The sequence below is a fragment of the Pseudochaenichthys georgianus genome, chromosome 6 (genome assembly GCF_902827115.2).
Source record: "Pseudochaenichthys georgianus chromosome 6, fPseGeo1.2, whole genome shotgun sequence".
NCBI lineage: Eukaryota > Metazoa > Chordata > Actinopteri > Perciformes > Channichthyidae > Pseudochaenichthys > Pseudochaenichthys georgianus.
Window position 1 is genome coordinate 28,601,850 of NC_047508.1, and position 25,445 is coordinate 28,627,294.

At 41.7% G+C, this 25,445-nt stretch overlaps 1 protein-coding gene across 1 annotated transcript; it reads left to right on the top strand.

The window, feature by feature from the left end:
* Nucleotides 1-323: 323 nt before the first annotated feature.
* rasgrf1 (Ras protein specific guanine nucleotide releasing factor 1) lies at nt 324-24,846 on the top strand. Its single transcript, XM_034085293.1, has 27 exons — nt 324-994; nt 4,750-4,856; nt 5,124-5,271; nt 7,104-7,196; nt 7,283-7,536; nt 11,266-11,345; nt 11,438-11,631; nt 13,001-13,110; nt 13,532-13,650; nt 14,182-14,342; nt 15,215-15,278; nt 15,534-15,676; nt 15,802-15,884; nt 15,970-16,218; nt 17,251-17,621; nt 17,717-17,833; nt 18,781-18,951; nt 19,115-19,221; nt 19,600-19,712; nt 19,803-19,863; nt 20,483-20,586; nt 20,680-20,764; nt 20,855-21,052; nt 21,147-21,226; nt 21,306-21,423; nt 21,510-21,578; nt 22,349-24,846. The coding sequence occupies exons 1-27, from the start codon at nt 719-721 to the stop codon at nt 22,439-22,441; spliced, it is 3,768 nt and encodes a 1,255-aa protein (XP_033941184.1). The 5' UTR covers nt 324-718; the 3' UTR covers nt 22,442-24,846.
* Nucleotides 24,847-25,445: the final 599 nt, after the last annotated feature.

A 25,445-nucleotide genomic window follows, 5' to 3' on the forward strand; every position in this document is an offset into this window, starting at 1 on the left:
TGCTGAACTTCACCAAAACAAGATGTCTCCTGAGATTGAAGAAATGTTGTGTTTTATGTAACCATCTCAAAAACTCAAAATATCTTCATTGATTGCTTAGTTTTGTCGAGAATAATGTGCTAAATGGTTAAAGAAAAATGGGTAAATCCTAAATGGCTGATTTGAATAAAAAAAGAAATGTATCTCTTGAATATTTTTCATTGCTCAGTTTTTCTCTTGTATCCTAAGTACTAAATGCTGTAAGCTTGCATCTTGTTGCAACGTCCCTGTCCAAGGTCCTAAAATCTGCTTTCCCAAGCATGCGTCATGTGACTTCACCGAGCACTGCCTAGCTCAGCACCAAGCCTGCTGCTTTCTGGAGATTTCATGTGAGAAAAGGACGAACCCCGAACCCCTTTCCCTCTCATCTTGCGTTGTTTAGACTGTTTTTTTCGCCCCCCTCCTTTTCGTCTTTTTCTATCGGATAATGTGGACCTTCAAAGCCCTCGGAGTATGACAAAAGATTTTAGGATGCTGGACTTGTGCTGCTCGTTTCGTTCCTCTCTTTTTACTCAAATGCCAACACGGTGAATGCGTCGGACAGAGTGGACAAGCCTGCTACTGGTCCGCATTCAGAAAGTCAACATCTTGTCTTTCTTGATATTATTTCCCCCCTGCAGCGACTTCAGAAGGATGTAACGAGCGATCCACCTTGCGCAGCTGAAGTCGTCTCGTCAAAATGCAGAAGGGAATACGACTTAATGATGGTCATGTCACCTACCTGGGGCTTTTGGCGAAAAAGGATGGTACAAGACGAGGGTGCTTGAGCAAAAAGAGCTCAGACAACACGAAATGGCACGCGAAGTGGTTTGCTTTGTTACAGAATATGCTCTTTTATTTTGAGAACGAGTCCAGCTCGAGACCCTCGGGATTATACCTGTTGGAGGGATGCATATGCGACAGGGCGCCTTCACCGAAACCTTCACAGTCAGCTAAGGAGAGTTTGGAAAAGCAGGTATGGAGAGCGTGCGTGCACACACACACACACACGCACGCACATACGCACACGCACACACAAACATGCACGCGTACACAAACTCTCTCTCCCTCTCTCTCTCTCTCTCTCTCTCTCTCTCTCTTTCTCGCTCTGGTTTATTGTTTTTCAGGCTTCGTGTTAAAATATTGACGAGGTGCAACACTGAGTGTAACATTTGCTCCTGCGCCGCACACGCCTTTGAACTATTTTAGTCGCGAACAAAGCAGTTTTTTTTCTTATGCGTATTTTCTTCTTCTATCCAATCGCATCATGACCTCAGATCCAGCGCAGCAGAATAGCACGAGGTTCCAGATTGCTGTATTGCACGTTATGTAATCCATGCATGGCATTAATGATGAGGTAACAATATTAACACCTAATTATATCCCAGCAGCCCTGGCACTGGGCTCTGCAGTGGTTTGCTCTAGGTTGCACCAAACCCGAGCATGATCGCCTTTTTGTTTATTTCCTTCTGTTATTATTAGTGGCATAGTTTTCAGTGGAGCAGAGAATGTAAAGGGATTTCTTCTTTTACCAGGGCCTTTCATTTGCATCCTGGTCGGTCACATGTGTTGCTTTTGACTTTAAGTCATCATTTTTTTTGACGGGTGGAGTGATATATCTAATGCTCCTTCCAATAAAACATGCAACAAAATAAATAAATAAAAGTTGTTGCCTCAGGGTTTCCATCTTGTGGCCAAGTGATGAAATTACAGCTGAAGCAGAAGAAACAGCAGGGTGCCAGTGATAAATCAGCTCTGATCTAGATGACCTGAAAAAATGAATCTGTATTTTTCTGAAATTTTGCATTTTCGTATACATGGTAATTGTTTTACCCCTTCTTATAGGTGGTATACTTAATTAAGACTCAATCACACATAGTTGGTGTTTTGCAGATACATGTTGCAGGATACACTTAAATCATATCTGCAAATGAAGTATCCACTTGAACTTAAAATATCTCCTTTAAATGATTCTCAACTCAGCTAAAAATCAAAGTGGGGAACAGGAAGGTTGCCATGTCTGTTGACATTGTTATTATGAATTTAACAGTCGAGGAACATACTGCTTCACTGCCACTGGCGCTCCTCTCCTCTCTCCAGGCTCTGTGCCTGACTCTGTCGGCAGGGCTGCAGTCCAAAGTGAGTCCAGGCTCTTCCTGTGAACAGCTGCCTTTGTGCTGACGAAGCAGAATGCAACACACTGGCTAATGTTCTGCTCTCACAGTTGCTTTAAAGGCTCTGAAAAAAATCTCCCCGAAATCATTTTGATTCGTTCTATTTCTTTTTTGTCAGCAGTGTTGTTTCCTCCGCATTGTGCTGTATTAAATGTGAAAGCCTGATGGACTGAATTCATGACCAACTTGAGCGAAAATGCTTGATGCGCTTTGTTCTGAGAACCCTGTTAGCACAGAGCGAAAGCCCTGGGAGGTGCACGAATAATGAATGCCTAATGCGACTGATATGACAGGCTGCTGAAGAGTTACCTCTCATTGTAAACAAACCAACATCCTTAACAAGGACGAATAAGAGTAAGAAAACATCCCCTCTATCTCGTATCCTCACCTGGATTTATGATTCTGTGCAAACGTTCTAGCAATCCACCATAATCCCTACATTATATTTATCCTCAAATGCAGTTACTGTGAAAATGATAATGCCTATGAGCCTGAGGTTTCTATGGCAACTCTTATTTGCATCCTAAAGAATGATGCAGTTGAGAAAGGCGGGGTAACGGAGAGGAGAGAAGTAGTGTGTCGCATCTCTCCTATTAATGCGAGCGCTCTCTGGGCTAAATGTGTTCCTTGCAGTACCTTGGAGGGGTCAGTGTCCATTTATAGAAAAACACAGCTCGCTCTCTCCGGGAAACAGCAGCTCTTTGACCAATAACATCGGAAGCTCCAGGAGCAATAGATGGTTGATTTGGTACAAATTGTACACTAAATCTAAAGATCTGACAAAGATTGACCATTAATGGCTGATGTCCTGGTGGTGTTGATATGGAAAGGTTAATGTTCAAGCTCAAGCTTCTCATAAAAGTTGAAGTAGATGCAAGAGTAATGCAAACACTTAGTTCTGCAGGGAATATATTGCATAGATTATATTTTATGATTCAACAGTCCTTTTACAGTACTGCTGCAATAAAACTGAACTGTTTATCAGTTAGTAACAATTAAACAAGATGTAAGAATACTTCTTATGTTTAATGAATTATTTACCCTCTCTCTCACGTTCACTGCAAAGCCAGACTGACAAGTGGGTGTTGCATAACAAGAGAAAATAGATGTAGGGGCAAAGGACACTCATGGATCCATATGATTTTATCAATGATTTATCAATCTCATATATCTCCTGTTAAGATCAGAAATGATTTTAAAGGTGCATGACTCAGCCATAAACATGAAGCAGACAGAGAGCTTAACATCGCCTCACACCAGACACTCAGCGCACAGAGATCATGAGGGAAAACTACAACAACATGCATGCCTCTCTGCCAGGAATAGATTTTCTTTGACGGTAGGGTGAATACCTAATGAATGTGAAGATGGAGGAGCAGTCACCCATGAATAAGGATCAGTTGCAGGTTGATAGGCGCCTGTTGAACATCTGCAGGCCAAAGATTAGAGTCTGTTCTCCGTCAGCACGGCACAAAGAGTCCACAGAAAGATGACATTTCACTTCTGGGAGTTTTATCAAGGCTCACTTTCTGAGTTCTTGGTTGCGTTTGAAAAGAAAATATACAGTATGTTTTATGTATCCTAGATCTAATGCAAAATGCCTTTTTTTAATCATATAAAACCTAGAAATGTTTTATTTGAAATTCAAGGTAAATTGAATCTTTCCTTACTATCAAAGAATAACTTTCCCTATTTGTAAGATAGTTTTAGTAGCAGTTTAAACACTTATTTTTGGGTTAAACCTATACTTGCCCCCTTCGCAAAAACAAAAAATCACATCACTTTAGATTTAAAGGCAATGTTTGTTTCTTTTTAAAATAGTAACTCCATTGTGTCATTTTACAGTGATAGCTTGAGTGTTGAATCTTAGAAAAAAAGAGCAATATTCTTCAAAATTGACAGTGATTACAAAAATAATCAAGTATTAACCCTAAAAGTGCTTTTTAGTATCAAAAGCAAAAGTATTCAGTATTTAGTAAGCTCCTTACATAAGAGGAAATTCCAAAATTATACAATTTGAAAACTGAAAATATTACCCTATTAATGTCCCATGCTTAATTTCTGAAACTTAAGTAAATGTCCTAACTAATAGAAACATTTAAAATGCTAATAATAAAAACAATAATAATACATTATTTTCAATTGAGCTTCAGTTGCTAGGAAACAGGTATTGCACAGTTATGTAATTGGCCGTGGCTCGATCCTCCACGTCTTATGGCATTTCCTCCTGGGAACCAGAGACATCCCAAGAACTGAGCTGGGGGAGGCTTCCCTCAGCGAGAGCCATCAATTGCACTGGTGGGCGAGGAAGATGTGGCTTCCCCAGGCCCTGTGTGGTTTTAAATCACTCGCTTGATGTCGGCAGCTGTGAGGCAGTGGAACAAACACAAAGACAAAAGCGGTGGAGAAGCTTCAGTTAAGCTATATGTATATAATAGATTTATCTAGAAGCTATGCAATAATGAATGTTCCTTTCTGTGCAGGACATATAACATGTCAGGTTAAGGATAGCCCTGTTGTTTATAACACGTATTCCCCTCCCCCTTGTTTGTTTCAGTACTATTTCACTGTTAGCTTCACCCATGAAAACCAAAAGGCGCTCGAGTTACGCACAGAAGACGTAAAGGACTGTGATGAATGGGTGGCTGCGATATCACACGCCAGGTAAAGGCTCTCAACAGAGAAATGTGCAGACATGGCATGTAGAAGTTTAATTAGCCAGTAGCGAGTACTGTAAGTAATCCTGGACTGCTTCGTCTAGGAGATGTTGCTATAGTTTCATAAGTGGGGTTAAAATATGAGTTATGACAGAAAAATGCTTTGTTCACAAGAAAAACCTGATTGCTCTGATGTAAGATAAAACTACGTACACTGATGGGAAATGTATCACTCGTTACAATACAAAACTGTGTGTGTGTTCATGTGTTACAGTTACAGAAACTTGGCCAACGAGCATGAGACCCTCATGCAGAAGTATCTTCATCTGCTTCAGATTGTGGAGACGGAGAAAACAGTTGCTAAGCAACTTCGACAACAGATAGAAGATGGGGAAATAGAGATTGAAAGGCTTAAGTCAGAGGTAATACTCACTGTGATGCCTTTACGCGGAGGAATAGGGATGTAAACAAAATTCATTAGTCGGTTTGAGCAGACACAGCTTACACATTTTGAAGTGGTATTCAATCCCCTGTCCCTCGCCAACTGACATAATTTTTGCCAAAACATAATGGCTCTTCTTCTCAGAGTTTTGCCTTGGTTAAATACATTGTTCTTGATAGATACTATCAGCTTAATTAATCCTTAACAGTGATAAGATGCCTGCTGTCCATCCCGATGTCTATATATCTGTTTAGAAATCAAAGAAAAAAGATGCTGGTAATAATTTTAGACCTTGGCTAATTATCTTACATCTTTCTTCATTATCTAGGTGATTGATGTCTGTCTAGTATGAAAAGGAATTACTAGTCGACAAACCAGCAGGATTTTCCTGATGTAGATGACTTTTCTCCATTCCTCACCATATTTATTGTGCAGTTCAGGAGGAAGCTTTACTGTTTCTTTACAGGTTTAAATGTTACCCATGATTTCATATTGAAGCCTAAATTGAAGTGAGGGATAGTCTCAAAAGTTAATGCTAATAGGCCTGGAAAGCCTTTTAGATTTTTGACAGTAGCTTTCTAATGTTTTATCACTTTTATTATCTTGATAATGATAAGAAATCATTTGGCCCATCAACATGTATTTTCCCTTTGTTAAACCTTCAGTGGTATTTCCAAAAGCCAGCTATTTTATTATTCAATGGGTAAAATAATATGTTATTTTGTATATTTAAATACGTATACATATGAGAAGTAAATAGTAGTTGGAACCAGTTTAACACTGGGGTATAGATGACACTTCACCCCAAATTGCTCCTGTGGGGATTGCCCACAGTATTAAGTATGTAAATCGCTTTGGATTAAAGCGTCTAACAAGTAACATGTAATGATAGCTAAACCGACACAGGTAGCTCTGCATTTATTTTAGCCTTCAGATGGCGGACATTTTACTATTGAAATATCCAAGATTTTGTCCTCTTTGACCAAACCATAATAATCAAGAATAGCAAGATTGTTGTTCCATAGACAAATGTGCGGCAGCCTCTCACGATATCAGTCAGACCTGCTGTAAATAGACTTCCTGAACTGGCACAATAACACTGAATTACCACTTCTTCCCGCAACGCACACTCATTCCTTTCTGAAATGTATCTGTGTCCCGTTCTCACTTCTCATCCTCAACAAATAACAGCTGAACCAGTGGGGAAATGATGGATTATGCTGATTATTGTTACGTTTCTCTCGTATGTGTATAAAGTAGTGTGAGAGGACAGAAATGGAAGCAGAGAGAAACGTGTTCAGGCCAACCACACTCCACTTTGCATCTCCTCTCAGAAACAATACCTCCAATAGTGCTGTATTCTTCAGATCAAATAGTCATGTTACTTTAATGTGCAAATGTGATGCTTGAAGTTAAATGATGTGCTGAATATGCATGAACACGGCTTTATATTGCATCTCTTCTATGAAATGCAATGACAATTAACTCTCTCACGTTCTGCAAAGTAAATGGAGACATTTAGTTCAAGGTGGCTGTAGTCTGTCTATTTGTATTGCCAGCAGCCTGCATACCTCTTGTCAACATGCAGGACAGTTTGGTACATATTGAATTTAAATTACCAATGTAATTAAATATTGATGCTGAGGTAGCAGCCAAGTGAACACAGCTAGTTTAGTCAGGCTAATGCCTCAGTGTTGACAGTGCTCACAGGTCCTGTCCTGTTGACTCCGTCACTTTGTTTACATGCCACTACAGTAAGTGAGGAGAAGAAGAGCGTGAGTGGGAATGATTAGTCTTTCTGTTGGTTACCAGATCTCTGGACATCTCAAGGACAACGAGAAGATCAACACCAGCCCTGCAACAACCCCCACCGATGACGACTCAGAAATCAAGAAAATCAAAAAGGTACATCACATGATTCAAACCCGTTGCTTTATTTTAAGAGCATTCTAAGATTTTGGGGGAATTAACCACTACCTTTAAAATGTCAGGTCCAGAGCTTCCTGCGAGGCTGGATCTGCAGGAGGAAGTGGAAGACAATCATCCAAGATTACATCCGCTCACCACACGCAGAGAGCATGAGGAAGAGGAACCAGGTGGTGTTCAGCATGTTGGACTCAGAGGCCGAGTACGTCCAGCAGCTTCACATCCTGGTGAACAACTTCCTGAGGCCGCTCCGCATGGCCGCCAGCTCCAAGAAACCGCCCATCACCCATGATGATGTCAGCAGCATTTTCCTAAACAGGTCTGTGTCACGATTATCATGTCATGTCACATTTCTATGTCTAGGTTTGGGTGTTTTTGCTGTTCTCTCTGTCATGTTTTCCTCCTGGGTTATTGTCTGGTCCTTTTCCCTGTGTTTTTCCTCCTGTCGTTAGTTTCCCTGGTGTGTCTAATTGTCTGATTGTGTTCACCTGTGGCCCTTGTGTTTCTCCTCCCCTGCCCGGCTGTTTCTCGTCTTGTGATTACCTCTCCCTGTATTTAGTCTTGTCTCTTCCTGTGTTCAGTGTTGGTGCTTCTTTTGTTTGTAACCTAGTTCACCGTAGAGTGTTTGGTCTGTCCAAGTATAATTAAGTCCTTGAAATAAAGGTATTATCAAGTGCTATCTGCGTTTGGGTCCTACCTGCTTCACTCTGCGTATCAGAAAGCACCAAACAAGAAATGGGCCCAGCAGATCCGTTCGAGCTGGAATTATTGAATTTTTCCTTTTTTTTGGCTAACTGCTCGGATCGATGGAAGAGAGCACCCGGAGTTCAGCAGCGAGAGGCTGTGTTGTCGGAGGCGTGCCAGATGGCTAGAGAGAAACCAGGAAAGTTCTTACCTGGCTGGATTTCAAAGATCCTCCCGGTGTGTGATTCCCGGCCTGCTAGCCCCAGGCATGCTAGCTCCCTGTCTCCCAATTCCCAACCTGGTACCATACGCCTTGCTGGGTTCCGTCTGAAGTCAACCCATGCTTCTGCCCCAGTTCCTGTTCCTGTCCAGGAGTCGTATTCTGGAACTTGTCTGGCTTATGGAGGTCCACGGAGTATTCAGGCGGCTGCTAAGAGAAGGAGTCGCAAGGCCAAGCTAGCAGCCCAAGTCCCAAGAGCCATGGCTCCAGCCCCAGTACAGGCCCCAGCAGCCATGGCTCCATGCTCCAGTATCGGCCCACACAGCCATGGTTCCGTGCCCAGCAGCCATGGTTCCGGCTACGGAACCGGCCCACACAGCCATGGTTCCGGCCCCAGCAGCCATGGTTCTGGCTCCAGTACCGGCTCCAGTACCCATGGTCCCGATTCCAGTTTCGGCTCCAGGACTGGCTTACCGGCCAACGCCAGCTCCCCGAGGCCTTACGGCGTACCGGCCGACTCCAGCTCCTCGTCTCCAGTTGGCTGTTCAGCCGATGCCAGCTCCCCGAGTCCTGTCGGCGTACCGGCCGACTCCAGCACCCCGTCTCCTGTTGGCTCTCCAGCCGACGCCAGCTCCCCGTGTCCTGTCGGCGTACCGGCCGACTCCAGCACCCCGTCTCCTGTTGGCTCTCCAGCCGATGCCAGCTCCCCGTGTCCTGTCGGCGTACCGACCGACACGTGTCCCCTCTCAAGTTTCCTCTCTAGTCCCCTCTCGAGTTTCTTCTCGAGTCCCCTCCTCAAGACCCCTCTCAAGTCCCCTCTCAAGTCCCCTCTCGACTTCCCTCTCAAGTCTTCTCTCAAGTCTCCTCTCCAGTTCCCTCTTGAGTCCCCTCTCAAGTCTCCTCTCAAGTCTCCTCTCGAGTCCCCTCTCATGTCTCCTCTCGAGTCCCCTCTCCAGTCCCCTCTCGAGCTCCCTCTCGAGTTCCCTCTCGAGTTCCTTCTCAAGCCCTCTCGGGTCCCCTCTCAGGTCCCCTCTCAGGTCCCATCTCGAGTCCCCTCTCAAGTTCCCTCTCGAGTCCCCTCTCAAGTTCCTACCCGAGTCTCCTCTCAAGTTCCCTCTCGAGTTCCCTCTCAAGTACCCTCTCTAGTCCCCTCTCTAGTCCCCTCTCAGGTCCCCTCTCGAGTCCCTTATCGAGTCAACTCTCAAGTTTCCTCTCGAGTTCCCTCTCGAGCCCTCTCTCGAGTCCCATCTCGAGTCCCCTCTCAGGTCCCATCTCGGGTCCCCTCTCAGGTCCCATCTCGAGTCCCCTCTCAAGTTCCCTCTCGAGTCCCCTCTCAAGTTCCTACCCGAGTCACCTCTCAAGTCTCCTCTCGAGTTCCCACTCAAGTCCCTACTCAAGTGTCGTTGGAGGTTCCGCTGGGGGTCCTGCCAACTCCATGTCCTGAGCCGTTGGAGGTCCCGCAGACTGCTCTTCTGCCGGGGGTCCTGCCAACCCTATGTCCTGTGCCGTTGGAGGTCCCGCAGACTGCTCTTCTGCCGGGGGTCCTGCCAACCCTATGTCCTGTGCCGTTGGAAGTTCCGCTGGGGGTACTGCCAACCCTATGTCCTGTGCCGTTGGAGGTCCCGCAGACTACTCTTCTGCCGGGGGTCCTGCCAACCTCATGTCCTGTGCCGTTGGTGGTCCTGCAGACTACTCTTCTGCCGGGAGTCCTGCCAACTTCATGTCCTGAGCCGTTTGAGGTCCCGCAGACTGCTCTTCTGCCGGGGGTCCTGCTGGCCCTGTGTCCTCTTCCGTGGGGAATCTTGCCGACACCTGTCCCACCGGCTCCGGCTCCGGCTCCTGCCCGGCCTCCGGAGCTGTCCGGTCTTCGCCCTCGAGCCCGGTCCCCTGAGTTCGCCCGCTGTGGTCTTCGCCCCTCCTCGAACTCTGCCTTGCCCCCGGGCCGTCCTCCGGACCCCCTCCACCCACCCTGCTGGACGTTGTTGGATTTTTGTTTTGGTGTTTAGGGACGTCTAGAATCCGTCCCTTGAGGAGGGGGTTCTGTCACGATTATCATGTCATGTCACATTTCTATGTCTAGGTTTGGGTGTTTTTGCTGTTCTCTCTGTCATGTTTTCCTCCTGGGTTATTGTCTGGTCCTTTTCCCTGTGTTTTTCCTCCTGTCGTTAGTTTCCCTGGTGTGTCTAGTTATCTGATTGTGTTCACCTGTGGCCCTTGTGTTTCTCCTCCCCTGCCCGGCTGTTTCTCGTCTTGTGAGTACCCCTCCCTGTATTTAGTCTTGTCTCTTCCTGTGTTCAGTGTTGGTTCTTCTTTTGTTTGTGACCTAGTTCACCGTAGAGTGTTTTGTCTGTCCAAGTATAATTAAGTCCTTGAAATAAAGGTATTATCAAGTGCTATCTGCATTTGGGTCCTACCTGCTTCACTCTGCGTATCAGTCTGATCTTTTTGTCCTACAGAACAATTACAGGTTGATGCTTGCTTTGTTTATTTCTTGTGCACATCTGCTATTCCACTGATTGCCAATTGGTGGCAGTAATTAAAAAAACTCCAAGAAACGTAACATTAGACTGTACCAACAAACAGCATGAATAGTAGACTGCTAGCTGGCTAAATGGACTGATTGATATGGAAAATGTAAAGATTTTAATATAAATCCTTCAAATGTTTTATAAAGAAGGAAACACATTCAATACATAATGATTTCAAGTCTAAGTTTCTAAAGTCTACTTTATATATAAGTATAGTAACATTTAAAGGTGACATTAAGACTAAATGATGCTTACTTTATTTCAACCTCAGTATATAAACAGAATATCTACAGGTATATTACTATAAAGACATTTCATTTCTCACCATGTAAACTGCAATTACAAGATTTGTGTTCATGGCACCAGATTGAGTTTTGTGTCCATTCAGATAAATCTTTCCAGGAACACAGATAATATAATAAAGACAGTAATTGGCACCCACCCTCATTGGCCTTTTCAAAATACACACATACACTCATCCAGGCACGCTAATTCTCAAAACCTACACACTGCCTGGTGTCAGGAATTTTCTTTATCACTGGAAGATGGTAGAACTATGAACAAACACTCTGCATTTGTTTGAGAAAAAATTAATATCTGTTCTTTCTTTTTTCAGTGAAACTATCATGTTTCTACATCAGATATTCTACCAGGGGCTGAAAGCCAGAATAGCGAGTTGGCCAACATTAGTGCTGGGTAAGAAAAGTTTCAAAGGTTTTCATTACTTTTTCTATAATGTGACCACTGTTCGATGTTGTAACAGTTTGTCGTTATTAATCTCTCTATAGCCGACCTGTTTGACATCCTGCTGCCCATGCTGAACATCTACCAGGAGTTTGTGAGGAACCACCAGTACAGCCTGCAGATCCTCGCTCACTGCAAGCAGAACAGAGACTTTGACAAGCTGCTGAAGCAGTATGAGGCCAAACCCGACTGTGAGGAGAGGACTCTGGAGACCTTCCTCACCTACCCCATGTTCCAGGTGAGCTAATTTGTCTCACTGATATACACAAGCAATAAAGGCAGACCCATTTGTTTGCTGCAGAGCTGCAGCCTGGAGCCAGGTTCTGTCATTAATACTAAGCTCTCGCAGCCATTCTGGGCCAAGTTCTTCCCTCCATATAGTGTTACCCCCATAATGTTCCCCTTGGGCCGTATAAATCACCAACGTAGTACTAGTTTGATATAGCTATGCCAATGAAACCCAGTTGTAGCTGTCGGTAAAGCAGTTGGCCACTTTGTGTTTGGCCTATTCTAAGCTAGATGTATTTTTAAGACCCTGTCTGTGATCCAAATGTAAATGAAAGGGAAGCCCCTCGACCAACATACAAAACGTATAACTTGATTCTGCGATGACTCCCAAAATAGCACAGGTGTTCTCGTCTACAAGTTTCAATGTATATAGCCAATTTATCCTGCTCTCTTCTGAAGCATCTTTGACTCTTAATTTATTTTCGTTTATAAACCCACTTCTCATTCAACGCCTTCATGATATATTGTATATTCACTGATGACCTGCTGATTATCCTAAATTCAGACATTGAATTGCCCGCATCTAGACCTCTATTACATCGAGTTTAATGTATTCATTTTCAGGTGTTATGTGTTGCCTTAAAAGCATATCATTAAGTTATTTACCTAATTGCAATTAACTTGAGGTGCCCAACTGTAAAAAGCACAGTTAAAGACGGTTTCTTTTCTAAGGCTCAAGAAAAAAGACCCAAAGATACATCTGTAGTCCCACAGTAGATGTCATTTGCAATGTGGTTGATGAATGGTAGTGTGTTGTTTTGTACTACCCACATAGGATTAAATAATAATTGTAAACAATTTGACTAGTTTCCACTTCAAACAAAGGAATATTTTCCGTCATGTGTGCCGGCTTCTGTTCGGCAACTATGGCACAGTCGGCACTTGGCTTCAAAGACCCGCCTCCTTGTTGAGCCCTCATTGGCTCCCTGAGCGATGTCCCATATTGTAGCATCACTGATCAAGAAGAGAGACAGCAGGCATTTGTCTGCTTTAGCTCCGAATACCCCTGTAATGTTTTTCATGTCTATAAAAAGCGGTTGTGTTTTGGAGCTCAGGCTTTAATAACGGCTCCTTTCTGGCAAGTCACGCAGTTTCCCGACAGTCCACTCAGCTGGGGCCTACTGCAGGCTGTGCTGTGTTGATAATACATTTAGCTGATGAGTGTAGATTGTGCTCTCCACTGATCTACTTCTCATTAGTGTACGTGCACATTGGCCCTTGTTTATTCCTGTGTGGGTAACTTTGTGTTGTTCTTACATCTATGTATGAAAATGAGCTCTTATTTTTGAGTGTGACTCCCATGTTATCTGTCTCTGTAGATTCCTCGCTACATTCTTACACTCCACGAACTCCTGGCCCACACACCCCATGAACATGTAGAAAGAACCAGTCTGGACTACGCCAAATCCAAGCTGGAGGAGCTTTCCAGGTACTTTTGTATAAAGACATTTAAATCAAGACTTCAACTGAGCGACACTTCTTTTCACAACATACTGGTCAGGTTTTCTAACCAATAAGAGTGCATTTTATGTTATGCCCCACATTTGTAGATAGAACATTTAAATCTAGCAAATAGTCACACAAACGGTAGTATAACCAAAATAAATATTAACTGTATAACGTCAAATTGAGTACAACTTGCATTACTGAAGGCAACTCGGATTACTTTATTAACTTTCTTACATATCATTTATCTTGTTCAAATATTGGCAGATACTGTAAATGCAAATCATGCTAAAGTCATAAGATTAACAGCAAGAATTCCTGTGGTTATTCTCATTTGTGTGTCTCATTTTATACTGGATTTAATACAGATTGAATGAGATTGATTCAATGTTTCTTTTCCCCAGAATCATGCACGATGAAGTAAGCGAGACCGAGAACATCAGGAAGAACCTGGCAATAGAGCGCATGATCGTAGAGGGCTGTGAGATTCTTCTTGACACCAGCCAGACGTTTGTAAGACAAGGTAACTCCTGCCTTCAAGTACTGTACTTCAGATCCCAGCGAGGAAAAGCAGGATCTCAGCAGAGGGGATTTCCTGTCCCTCCTTACCTGTCTGACAGCCTGATCTCACACCTCAGCCCTGTATTGAGGGGGAAATTATCATTCCTACAAAAAAAAGGCTCATCCCTCTCTCTCTGGGTAAAAATGTACTCCTCATGAGTCTTTAATTTCCAAGTGTAATTAGACTGTTCAGTGGCAAACTGATGATGAAACTGGGACTGTAAATGTCAAACGTCCCCAACAGGCCTCGACGGGTGAGCAGAGGGAAAACAGAAATTACATTATTTAATCCTTAGTGACTTAGCACTTAGCACTTAATGACATGTGACTCTGCATGTATTCAAATGTAAAGGAAGCAATACAACCAGTTTTTTTAAACCATTTTCCTCCATTTCTTGTCATTGCCTCTTTTCCACTAGCATATGTGTCTTTCTCCCTCTCTCTTCCTCCTGCCTCCTTCTATTTACACACGCTCTTTTTTTCCCACATACAGGGTCTCTCATCCAGGTGCCGATGAGCGAGAAGGTCAAGATCACCCGTGGGCGACTGGGCTCTCTGTCTCTGAAGAAGGAGGGGGAGAGGCAGTGCTTTCTCTTCTCCAAGCATGTAATCATCTGCACCAGAGGATCTGGGGGAAAGCTTCATCTCACCAAGGTGGGCCTGCGCTACTGAGCTAGCAGTGGAGTTGCTCCTTATTTCAAACACAACCTTTAAGGCACCGCAAAAAAAATTAATCTCTGAGCTAAATTGAATGGATTAACTGACAGGAGATGAAAGCTCAAGGGTTAGTGATGTCGTGGCTTTTATCAGTGGCGATGACCGGCGCTGACACACTCATGAGCGCACACACACACACACACACACACACACACACACACACACACACACACACACACACACATACACATACACATACACATACACATACACATACACATACACATACACATACACATACACACACACACACATCGTACACGTATGAAAGCAGCTGCTTGATGTCACTTTGATGTGTGTTATGGAGCGGTGGCGTATGATTACTCCACATTACTCAACATTACAAAGGGCGATTGATGTTTGGGGTTCAACATGAGAACAAATAAAAACACCTCTCCTAAAGTCAGAACAAGAACATTCTTCTTCTGAGATGTTTTAGAAATGAAATGCAATGTCTGATTTCTCATAGACACTTGGCGGTAGTGGAATTAAGTTGTGCACAGATATTTACATAATTGATTATTTTTTTGCTAAGAATTTGAGTTTAAGTTAATGATACCTTGCAGTTTACGCTTGTTACTTTGACAGGAGTAAACAAAATTAACTTTAAATAAATATATATAACATGGTTAACTTTGAATGTAAAATGCTGTTTTCACCATCACATCTGTACTTTTAATTTGAAGGACTTGGATTTATAAATCTAATTTTGACAGAAAAGCAGTGTAAATTGTTTGGTATCTTCAATGTTAAAGCATGTTCAGTTGTTGGAGTCATGCAACTAAGTATATTTTGTATGTTGTATCCAGAATGGAGTAGTCTCGCTTATAGACTGCACTCTTTTGGAGGACCCTGAGGGAACAGATGATGAGGGTGAGTGTTTTATTCATATCAATCAATCAAGTACTAGTGTATCAATATGTATTAATATTTCATAATAACTATTTAAAAAAGAAGCTCCTGCACAAAATGTAAAATTGACCACCACTTACTGTAGGTATTAGTTTATGTAGATACAATTGGAAAAACACTGAAACTGTATGCTTTAAAAAAAATCTTATTATACTATTCATGAGAATGTATTTATAAAGAAATGACTTCTAGTTATGTCTTTGTATTTGTTCAAAGCCAAATCAGACAAGAGCGGCCAGGACATGGAGCACCTGGACTTCAAGATTGTGGTGGAGCCAAAGGACAGCCAGTCATTCACAGTCATCCTGGTGGCCTCCTCCAGGCAGGAGAAGTCTGCATGGACCAGTGACATCAGCCAGGCACGTCAACATGCATCAGAGTATCTAGCATTCATACGAGAGGCCGAGCATGTTGGCAGAAAGGCTGCACATTGCAGAACTCACTAACATTTCCTCTGTTTGCTTCTATTGCATCTGTCCCACAGTGCATAGACAACATCCGCTGCAATGGGCTGATGATGAACGCCTTCGAAGACAACTCCAAAGTCACAGTGCCACAGATGATCAAGTAACCCTACATTTTTGATATGCAACTCTTTGCAGCTTCTACTTTTCTCAGAATTCACTTCTAATATTGTTGTTTTTCTGAGCAGGTCAGATTCAAGTCTGTACTGCGATGATGTAGACATTCGCTTCAGCAAGATGATGAACTCCTGCAAGGTGCTACAGATCCGCTACGCCAGCGTCGAGCGCCTGCTGGAGAGACTGACTGACCTCCGTTTCCTCTCCATCGACTTCCTCAACACCTTCCTGCACTCCTATCGCGTGTTTACCACCGCTGATGTGGTGCTAGACAAGCTTATCACCATCTACAAGAAGCCCATCAGTGCCATCCCTGCGAGGTGAGTCATGTGACATGTGGACAGATTTGAATGTTGCAAGCTTGTTGACTGCATTAACGAAAAAATAACATCTTATTTGATATGTTTGGCATGCTTTACACTTTACAATTCTGCATTAAGATAAGATTGTCATGTCATCAACGAGAGGAAGTGCAGTAGCCAAGGAGCATGCAGGTTTAACTGCAGCTACATAACTAGTTTCCTCCATTTATAGCAATAAGGCTGATATATTTTTTCATGTATTCCTGTTTTACATAATAATAAGGTACATTTTTACAAAGCTTTGCATGTTCAACTGTTGAGTTTTGTTGGTAAATGTAAGCACAGAGATTGAGTAGTTGAGGAAGGTAGGCTTTAGGATGCTCCACTATCACGGTGTGTGTGTGTGTATTTATGTGCTCGGTGGTCGAACGCAGTAATTGGGTCCAGTCTTTTACTGCCTGTCTGGGAGTGTCTCAACCGGGCTCTGTCGCTCTATGGCAACCAACCTCGGTGCTGCAGGACCCCACCCTCCCCTCCCCTCCCTCCCTCTCTCCTTTTCTGCAAAAGATCCATATTGTGAGATATTGACGGAGTGTTCGATGGGGCCAATCTCGCCGCTCTGCAGGCCTACAGCGAGGGCCCCACTGTGGGGTTCAGATCACGGGGAGCCCCCCATGCCCACGCCCTGCAGCATGCTCTCCATGGCGCTTGTCATGTCACTGTGAGACACCTACACTTGGCTGCCTTTGTCAGCAGTGGCCATGCGCACTATCACTCGCTGTACTATTTATGGGAACCCGCGAGGTCGCCAGGAGGGTGGCAGGGAGTGGGAGAGGTTTTCTGCAACACTACAGCTTGTATTCTGCTCTAAACCGACGAGACGCGGCTGCAAAGAAACTTCTTGCTGCTGTGCTGACTTGGTTGGCATAAATTATTAAAGAGGTGTTGTGTATTTAGCTAAGCTCTTAAAACAGAGAATGGTTACCAACTATCAAAGAAACATATTCCTGTGTTACTAAATTCAAATGCATATATCCTCCCTTAATGCAGGTCCCTGGAGTTATTCTTTGCCAGCAGTCAGAACAGTAAACTCCTGTATGGAGAGCCTCCCAGCTCCCCCAGGGCAAGCAGGAAGTTCTCCTCCCCTCCTCCTCTCGCTATGACCAAGAATTCATCACCAAATCGCCGGCGCAAGCTGTCCCTCAACATCCCCATCATTACTGGGGGCAAAGCTCTTGACCTGGCTGCCCTCAGCTGCTCCTCAAATGGCTATGCAAGCATGTACTCAACCATGTCACCATTCAGCAAGACCACCTTAGACATCAACAAACTGTACGTGTCCAGCCCTGTCTCGAGCAAAATCTCTGATGAGGGGGAGGACAAGAAGGACAAGGTGGAGGACACCACAGTGAGCAAACAAGGTAAGTCAAGAGGAGCTAATCATCAGCACATAATCCCAATTTTGACTTGCAGGAATCATGTTTTCATTGATCTGTGAAATGGTGTTATGATACAGATCTCTCTGTTCGAGAAGAAGGTGACAACGATCCGAACCAGAGTGATGACGGGGACACAGAAGCCTCTCCCATCAAGTCACCTACCACCCCGAAAAACATCAAAGGCAAAAACTCAGGTACTTTGTGTCCTAAACATGTGTGGTAATGTCATATTCCACTCTTTACACAACCAATCCAATTCACCAGCCAATTGCACTCTTCTTAGAGCCATCTTCACTGTTTTGTTTGACCACAGCAACAGGCTACATTGTATGAACAAAGCTTGTATCTGAAATAGTCTTTGGTTTGTCAAAAGGCCACAAAAGATGAATATTGGAATACAAAGGTTTAGATCTCTTTTTATGGTAAAGTTCTTACAATTTCTGGTGCAAAGCGTTATTCATATGAGATAGAAATTGGTCATCAGTGGTAATGATCATGTGAGGAAATCCAATGCTTGGCTTCCGTAGGTGTAAGGGAAACTTGTGTCATAGCAACTACATCAGGAGCGTGTTTTCCTGCCGCCCCCCAGTAATGAGGCAGTTTCACTGGAGCCAAGATTATCTGTGCCTTCTAAACCTTCTGACTAAATCACACAATAGATTTTAAATGAATCTATTGAGTGAATTAAAGCATTATCTGAAAGTGTGAAGCAGTGAATGTCTCACATGGTGCAGGGTTCTTAGCTGCTTCTGATCCGTCTATGTTCCCAGGATTTAAACATAGCAGACTGCAGAGAATCTGTTGATTCCTCTGTTATGCTGATATTTGGTGGCTATATTTAGCTGCAACCATCTTGAATATCAAAGCCTCTTGTAAAGGAAAGTCTGGAGGGGAACTGGTGTGTGGGCCTGTAGTGCCCCCTAGTGGAAGATTTGAAACAAGAAACAGGTCATACTGCAGTAAACAGTCAGTTATATAGTCAGTGACATAAATAATAGTTCACCAACAGCTCCCTGCTCATTTGAGTAGACGATCATCTTTTACAACTCTCCCCAAACTGACCACCATTTTCATTTGCTTATCACCTAAATCTATATCTACCAAGTTTTCACATGGTTATTTTCTCCTTCACGCCCTGTAGAGTTCTCTCTGTTTTCCTACAACAATGGCATGGTGATGTCCTCATGTCGAGAGATGGATAACAACCGCAGTGCCCTGTCTGCCGCCTCCGCCTTCGCTATTGCTACAGCTGGAGCCAATGAGGGCACACCTACCAAGGAAAAATATCGACGGATGTCCCTCGCTAGTACTGGTAAACACAACTATTTACTTTACCATTGCGTCTTAGCTCCAGTTTAACATAACCAGGCTCATATCAGAGTAATGGATCCATATTTTGTTGCCAAATGTGCATGTATTATATTTCATAGTGATGAGAGCTTCATGTAAAATCTCACTTTATTTGTTGTATGCAGGTTTCCCAACAGACCAGAGAAATGGAGACAAAGAGTTTGTGATCAGACGAGCAGCGACCAACAGAGTCCTGAATGTCCTGAGGCACTGGGTGTCCAAACACTCTCCGGTAAAACTCTCAATCACATGAACAGCTGCTTAATAGTGAAGTATTACATAATTGTAAATACATCTCATAATTTATTTTTAGTAACTTGATTTGCAAAACTAATTTGAATTGCAACATTGCATTACTGCCAGTTAGATCAAATAGTACATCATATATATTGCGAACAGAGCTCCTTCTTTGAGGAATGCTGAAATGTACTTATGTTGTCAACATTGGGTAAAGAAGTAGTTAGAAAAATGAAAAAAGGATCTGAGAAAAATAATAATTGTCTCACTAAAGAGTAGAATTATTTTATATAAGCAAAACATGTCACAACTTGATGATTTATGACAAATATACCATTTTTAAGTTTACAAATGTGCTGTCTGTGCCCTCCAGGATTTTGATAATAACAATGAGCTGAAGACTAAAGCTATTGTGTTCCTGGAGGAAGTGATGCATGACCCTGAGCTGTTGACCCAGGAGAGGAAAGCAGCAGCCAACATCATCAGGTACTGTTTTGTGACTACAATTCATTATGTAATCCCTTCATTGTACTGTTCATACTTCAGAGTTTGACCTTCACTGTTATCGTCTGACAGGACTCTAACTCAGGAAGATCACGGTGACAATCAGATCACCCTTAAAGACGTAACACAACTGGTGAGTGAAGTCAGTAGCTGCTGTTGATACATGTGGAGCCATTTTGAGCTGCACGAGGCAAGATATGTAGTAGCACAATGTGGGGTTATGATGGAGTAGAGCACTTTCATGTTAGAGCTGCTTATTTTCATTATTGATTAACCAGATATTATTTCCTCAATAAAAAGTTAGATCTTAAAGTCCCATGGGAAAACATTCCCAGTTGAGAATAAGGAAGCAGAACATCTAAGGGATTTTTTTCTTGCAAAGTTAATTCATCAACTATTTTCTGTTGCTTGGATTAAGCTCTCATCAACATTAACTAAAAGGTTGAATTGTGCAGATAAAGTAAAATTCTATGGTTTTCTGTCTAATTCTGTTCTATGAAAAGTGAAAAATACAACTTTTGTGAACCGTTGCAAAGTACTAAGAATATTTAAGATACAGGCCATTAGATACGTTTGCTTCTCATTATTCTTGTTGTGCATTTAGGAAAAAAGCATCCCGCATGGGCATTTTGATGTTATTTACCAACATCAAATTCATTTTTGAGCATTGTCTGTGATTCACTTGCCTGCCACTTGTGATAAATTGCTCAGTACATTTATAGTTATTTTTGGGCTGTTTTGTTTCCTCCCAGATTGGAGAAGGGAAGGTGGAGGCCATTGAGAGTCACTCTGCGTTGGAGATCGCAGAACAGCTCACTCTGCTGGACCACCTGGTGTTTAAGGTCATCCCATATGAGTGAGTGTCATCACATCTCAGTCGCACGTGTCTGTGGCCAAGAAAAACACACGGACCAATTCAGTGTTTTCCTTTTTGTTCATCTATCAACAGAGAGTTCTTTGGACAAGGCTGGATGAAGAATGACAAAAATGAGAAGACGCCGTACATCATGAGAACAACAAAGCACTTCAATGATGTATGTTACAATCAACAAGCCCCCGATACAAATCATACTCTGTAACGTTTAGTGATTGTAAACCATTTGTTTCTCTCTTTGCCCTGCAAGATAAGCAACCTAATTGCCACAGAGATCCTGCGCTGTGACGACGTGGTCACTCGGGTGGTGGTCTTAGAGAAATGGGTGGCTGTGGCGGACATCTGTCGCTGCCTCCACAACTACAACGCCGTGCTGGAGATCACCTCGTCCCTCAACCGCAGCTCTGTCTTCCGCCTCAAGAAGACCTGGCTCAAGGTTTCCAAGCAGGTGTGTATCTTCCTATGTAATGTGCCTTATGATTTTTCCTTATAATGTGCCTAATGTTCTCATTAATTGTGTTCTTGACAACCTTTTCTTTCAGACAAAAGCATTGATTGACAAGCTGCAGAAGCTGGTCTCATCAGAGGGGAGGTTCAAAAACCTGAGAGAGGCTTTAAAGAAGTGAGTGAGACACAGTGTTGTTCTGGATCAACAAAGCAAGCGTGCAGTATAAGTGTACAGTGTTTTTTTTCCTCACCAGTTGTGATCCTCCCTGTGTGCCATATCTGGGGATGTACCTCACCGACCTGGCTTTCATTGAGGAGGGAACGCCGAACTACACCGAAGACAACTTGGTCAACTTCTCAAAGATGAGAATGGTGAGATGTCTAATCATATTAGAGACTTGGCGCAAGGGTGTGTTTTACGGTCAGAATTTCACATCCTTATTCTTGTGTTTTTTCAGATTTCTCACATCATCAGAGAAATCAGGCAGTTTCAGCAAACAGCATACAAGATTGACCTGCAACCAAAGGTAAGTCAATCATGTTTACATGCAAGCCTTCTACACAGTTCGTAAAGACTATTGTGGCCAGTTCAACTCAAAAGAAATGTATCGTACTTAGTTTGTTTTATTTAAATACTTTTCAGTGGCCTGAAGGAATAACTTATCCCATAATTACCAAGAAAAAGGCAAACAAATGAACAGAATATGAAATCAGGAACAAATATTATAGCACACAAAATTACATTAATTTGTTCTTACTGAACCATTCTTTTTTTTTCTTTAAAAAGCTGGGTAGTTTTATACGGACGAGGATTAGGGCCACATGATTTTTTTTGGGAGGATTTGAAAAAAAAAAGAATCTCCGAATTCTGATTTTTTTCTCAGAATTCTGACTTTGAAGTCAGATTTTTTTTTTGTTCTGAGAAAAAAGTCAGAATTCTGACTTTTTTCTCAGAACAAAAAAAAACATATTTTTTTCAAATCCTCCCAAAAAGAAATGAATGTGGCCCTAATCCTCTTCCGCAGTTTTCTTCCGCACTATAAAAATTATTTTAAAAAGGGGGGTAAAATGACTTATTAGTCAACCTGGTCTTTACCTTTAGACATGTGCTACTAGTGATGATATGTCATGTGTAGTCATGTTTTTTCTATTAAAGAGGTCACAAACCAACAAAAATAATAAAACCGATTGGAAAATGAACAATATTGGCTTCCTTATCTATTTTGTGATGTTTGAAAATTGTAAAGCTAAATTTCAATACAAGAATATTTCTTAAACACTTTTTTTTCTGTTGCAGGTAGCCCAGTATCTACTGGATAATAGTTTTGTTCTGGATGAAGAGAGCATGTACGAAGCCTCACTCAGAATTGAGCCCAAAGTGCCGAACTGAAGGGGAAGTTAATATTACACATCTCTGTTAATATTACACATCAGTAAACATACACATTACCTTTTGTATAGTTGTACATGTTTAAGATATTTGCTCTTCTGTACAGTAGATGTTTAAGGTTGTTTGACAACACAAAACCTTTCAGTCTATATTTTTTGTTTGTTACAGTTGCCACCTGCTTTTCATTTTATTTTTAGGGTATTTTAAGCATAATAACAGAGGTCCCTTTGGTTGCGCACAACTGTGTCTTCTTAGTGACCAATGACATTATTTTGCATCATCTCGTAATGTGTTGACTTTGCACTTTCTGAGCACTCCTGCTGCCAGCTGTTGTTCTCTTTGCTTGAGTTTTATCTATGACTGAGTTTCTCTGCAACCAATGTAGCATTGTAAAAATGTAAGTGTATCAAATCAGGTAAAAGAGCACAGAGAATACAACTGTATTTAAAGATAAGGCACAATGATCAGTGGTGATGACAGCAAGGTACCTGAAGCATTAATGTCTCTGTGCTTCCCAAACCAAAATAACTGGGATTTGTTTTCTTCATTTCTGCTCAGTACTCTAGAGTCAGAGGTTCCCAACCAATCTGTGGCACTGCGGACTGTTTTCATACTGACAGTGTCGTTGTAGACCAGTGGTTAAACCTAGATACTTATAAAAGTGAGGCTGGTAGGGATGTTTTTTTGTTTTTCATCATAACATAATGGACCAACTTATTGTTTAACTTGAGGATAGCGCTAGATGAAAAGTCAGTGGACCACCAAAGTTATTTTTAATTCATCCTAAGTAGTACAATGTTTCCTGGCAATCCAACCAATAGTAATTGAGACTTTTCACTAGAAAACAAAAATATGTGCATTTTCTGGTGGCACCAGAAAAAAAGTCTAGTGATCACAAAAGACAGGAGTCAATAGTTAGTAAAATATCAATCAAAATGAAGTTGAAAGATATCTAAAGCCATGCTACTAGCACGTCTACAAATCCATATAAAGATGGTGAGTCCATGTTGGGGAAGAAAAATGCAAAACGGATCATTTATTGTTTTTTGCAGCATCAGAACGCTTATTTGTTCCCCAGGGAAGGAATTGGGAACCTCTGCTTTAAGATACATGTCTTCACTAACCTAAAATTAACAAGTTTTTCAGTGTTTTTTTTTAATTTGTTGTAAAGTCACACTCTCCATCTAAGCCTTTTGTCACACAAGATGAACAAACTCACCTCAATTTACTTATAATCTGTGTGACAACACACAGCGATAAGGAAAAGTTACATTTATTTTGATAGCTGTGATTAAAGGTGAAGCATTCATCATCAGAATTTAGCTTTACACTTAAAATAAACATAAAGTATACAGTACAGTGAGTTCTACCTATGCTCAAATAATTTCATGTTTCTTGGTATTTAGTTTAACTCATAAAAAAAGATCACATGCGGTGGAAAGTGTTGTACCTTCAGGTTTGGCGATACTTGTGTAGAGTAAAGGTTGTTGCTCTTCTGTAATTAAAAGACAATCTGTCCTTTTTGCTGTTCCAGTGATTGTGGGACGTGACTGTATATCACTCTGTTATATGCATTGCTGTTTAAAACTTATGATAAAAACGTATGTGAATGACCTCTGCCTGCAGCATTCAAACACTATTTTTGTAGTAGTATAAGAGAGTTACCTGCTCTTTATATGAACATGGGAAAGTATTTTGTACTTTGTTGTTCACCTCACTGAGATGTGATGTATATTTTGTACATGCAACCCTGCATATTTCTCAATGTGGAACCGTGTAATCCTTTCAAAAAAAGAAAGTTGTATCTCAAGCTTAAACATGATACGCTAAAACAGTGTGGGTTTGAAACCATGACTTAGAGGTAGGAGATAACTTCAAAGTGTTTTGCATTGATACTGTAATCCTGTCTATAACCATTTCTGTTCGCAGGAATATAGTAACGTAGTGCTTATTCTGTGAATATTTGTATGTATTTTTACTATGTATTTACAGTACACTTTTGAAGCTCATGTGGCAGGCATGCAACACCTTCACAGACAGAATAATACTATATACTTATACTGTATACACTTATACATGCACATACTCTTATAAGGTATATAAACAAATAAACATTTTGCTGTTAGCAATACCCAGTGGTATGAAAATTATCTTTCAACCCTCATGTTTCCACACCTTAAAAATATTCAGTTTTGTAAGAAAGAAAATGAAAAGACAACAAGAAAATATACATTATGATTATGATAATAACGACAAATATACAGTACACAAATATGTTTCCCAGTTACCTCTTGCTAATAAATCCATTTTATATCAGGGGCATTTTGTCTCAAGTGTTTTTGTAGATCATCTATCAGTGGACATCATGCTTGCTCAGAATGAAATAAAAATATAATCTGAAAGTATTTATCATCACCTGCATCTCTCTGTCCAGGCCATGCTGTTGCCCACAGTGGAGGAAAGTGTGACATCTCAGCTTTATTTAGAAGGGGGAACAAAACACACAACCATAATAAGAAGTCACAATTTGTCCCATATAGTTAAACAACATCATTTTGTGTCAGATATACTTTGGACCAGTGCTGAACAAGTTACTAATAGGATAAAATGTGGAGGATTATCTTTTTATTAATTAATAAATCACAATTTTTTTTGTATGTATTGCAGGTACAAATTCCACATCTTTAAAAAAAAGCAATGGTTGACTTCTTATGGAATTTATTTGATACAAAGAGGGATTCATCTGTAGACTTGATTGATCTGTGCTCTGTTAGTGTAATCAACCGCCATTATGATGATTAAATGATTAGATGTGAAAGTAGGATATTTTGGTGGTGCAGAATATATGGTCACGGCAAAAAAAAAAAAAAAAAAAGCTGTTTTAAATAAAATAGTTACCAAATTCACTAAGCACTCAATGGTCTACTGCTGGTCAGAAGTGATTTTTGTAGCACAACACTGTACTGTATAACACGGAAGATTAATTTTGTTCCCCTAGTTGTCA

Excerpts from the sequence above, each read along its gene's own strand:
- rasgrf1 (XM_034085293.1), top strand. The coding sequence starts at position 719 with ATGCAGAAGGGAATACGACTTAATGATGGTCATGTCACCTACCTGGGG. Across the intron at positions 995-4,749 it reads AGGAGAGTTTGGAAAAGCAG|TACTATTTCACTGTTAGCTT; the intron begins GTATGGAGAGCG and ends TGTTTGTTTCAG. Across the intron at positions 21,053-21,146 it reads GGCTCAAGGTTTCCAAGCAG|ACAAAAGCATTGATTGACAA; the intron begins GTGTGTATCTTC and ends CTTTTCTTTCAG.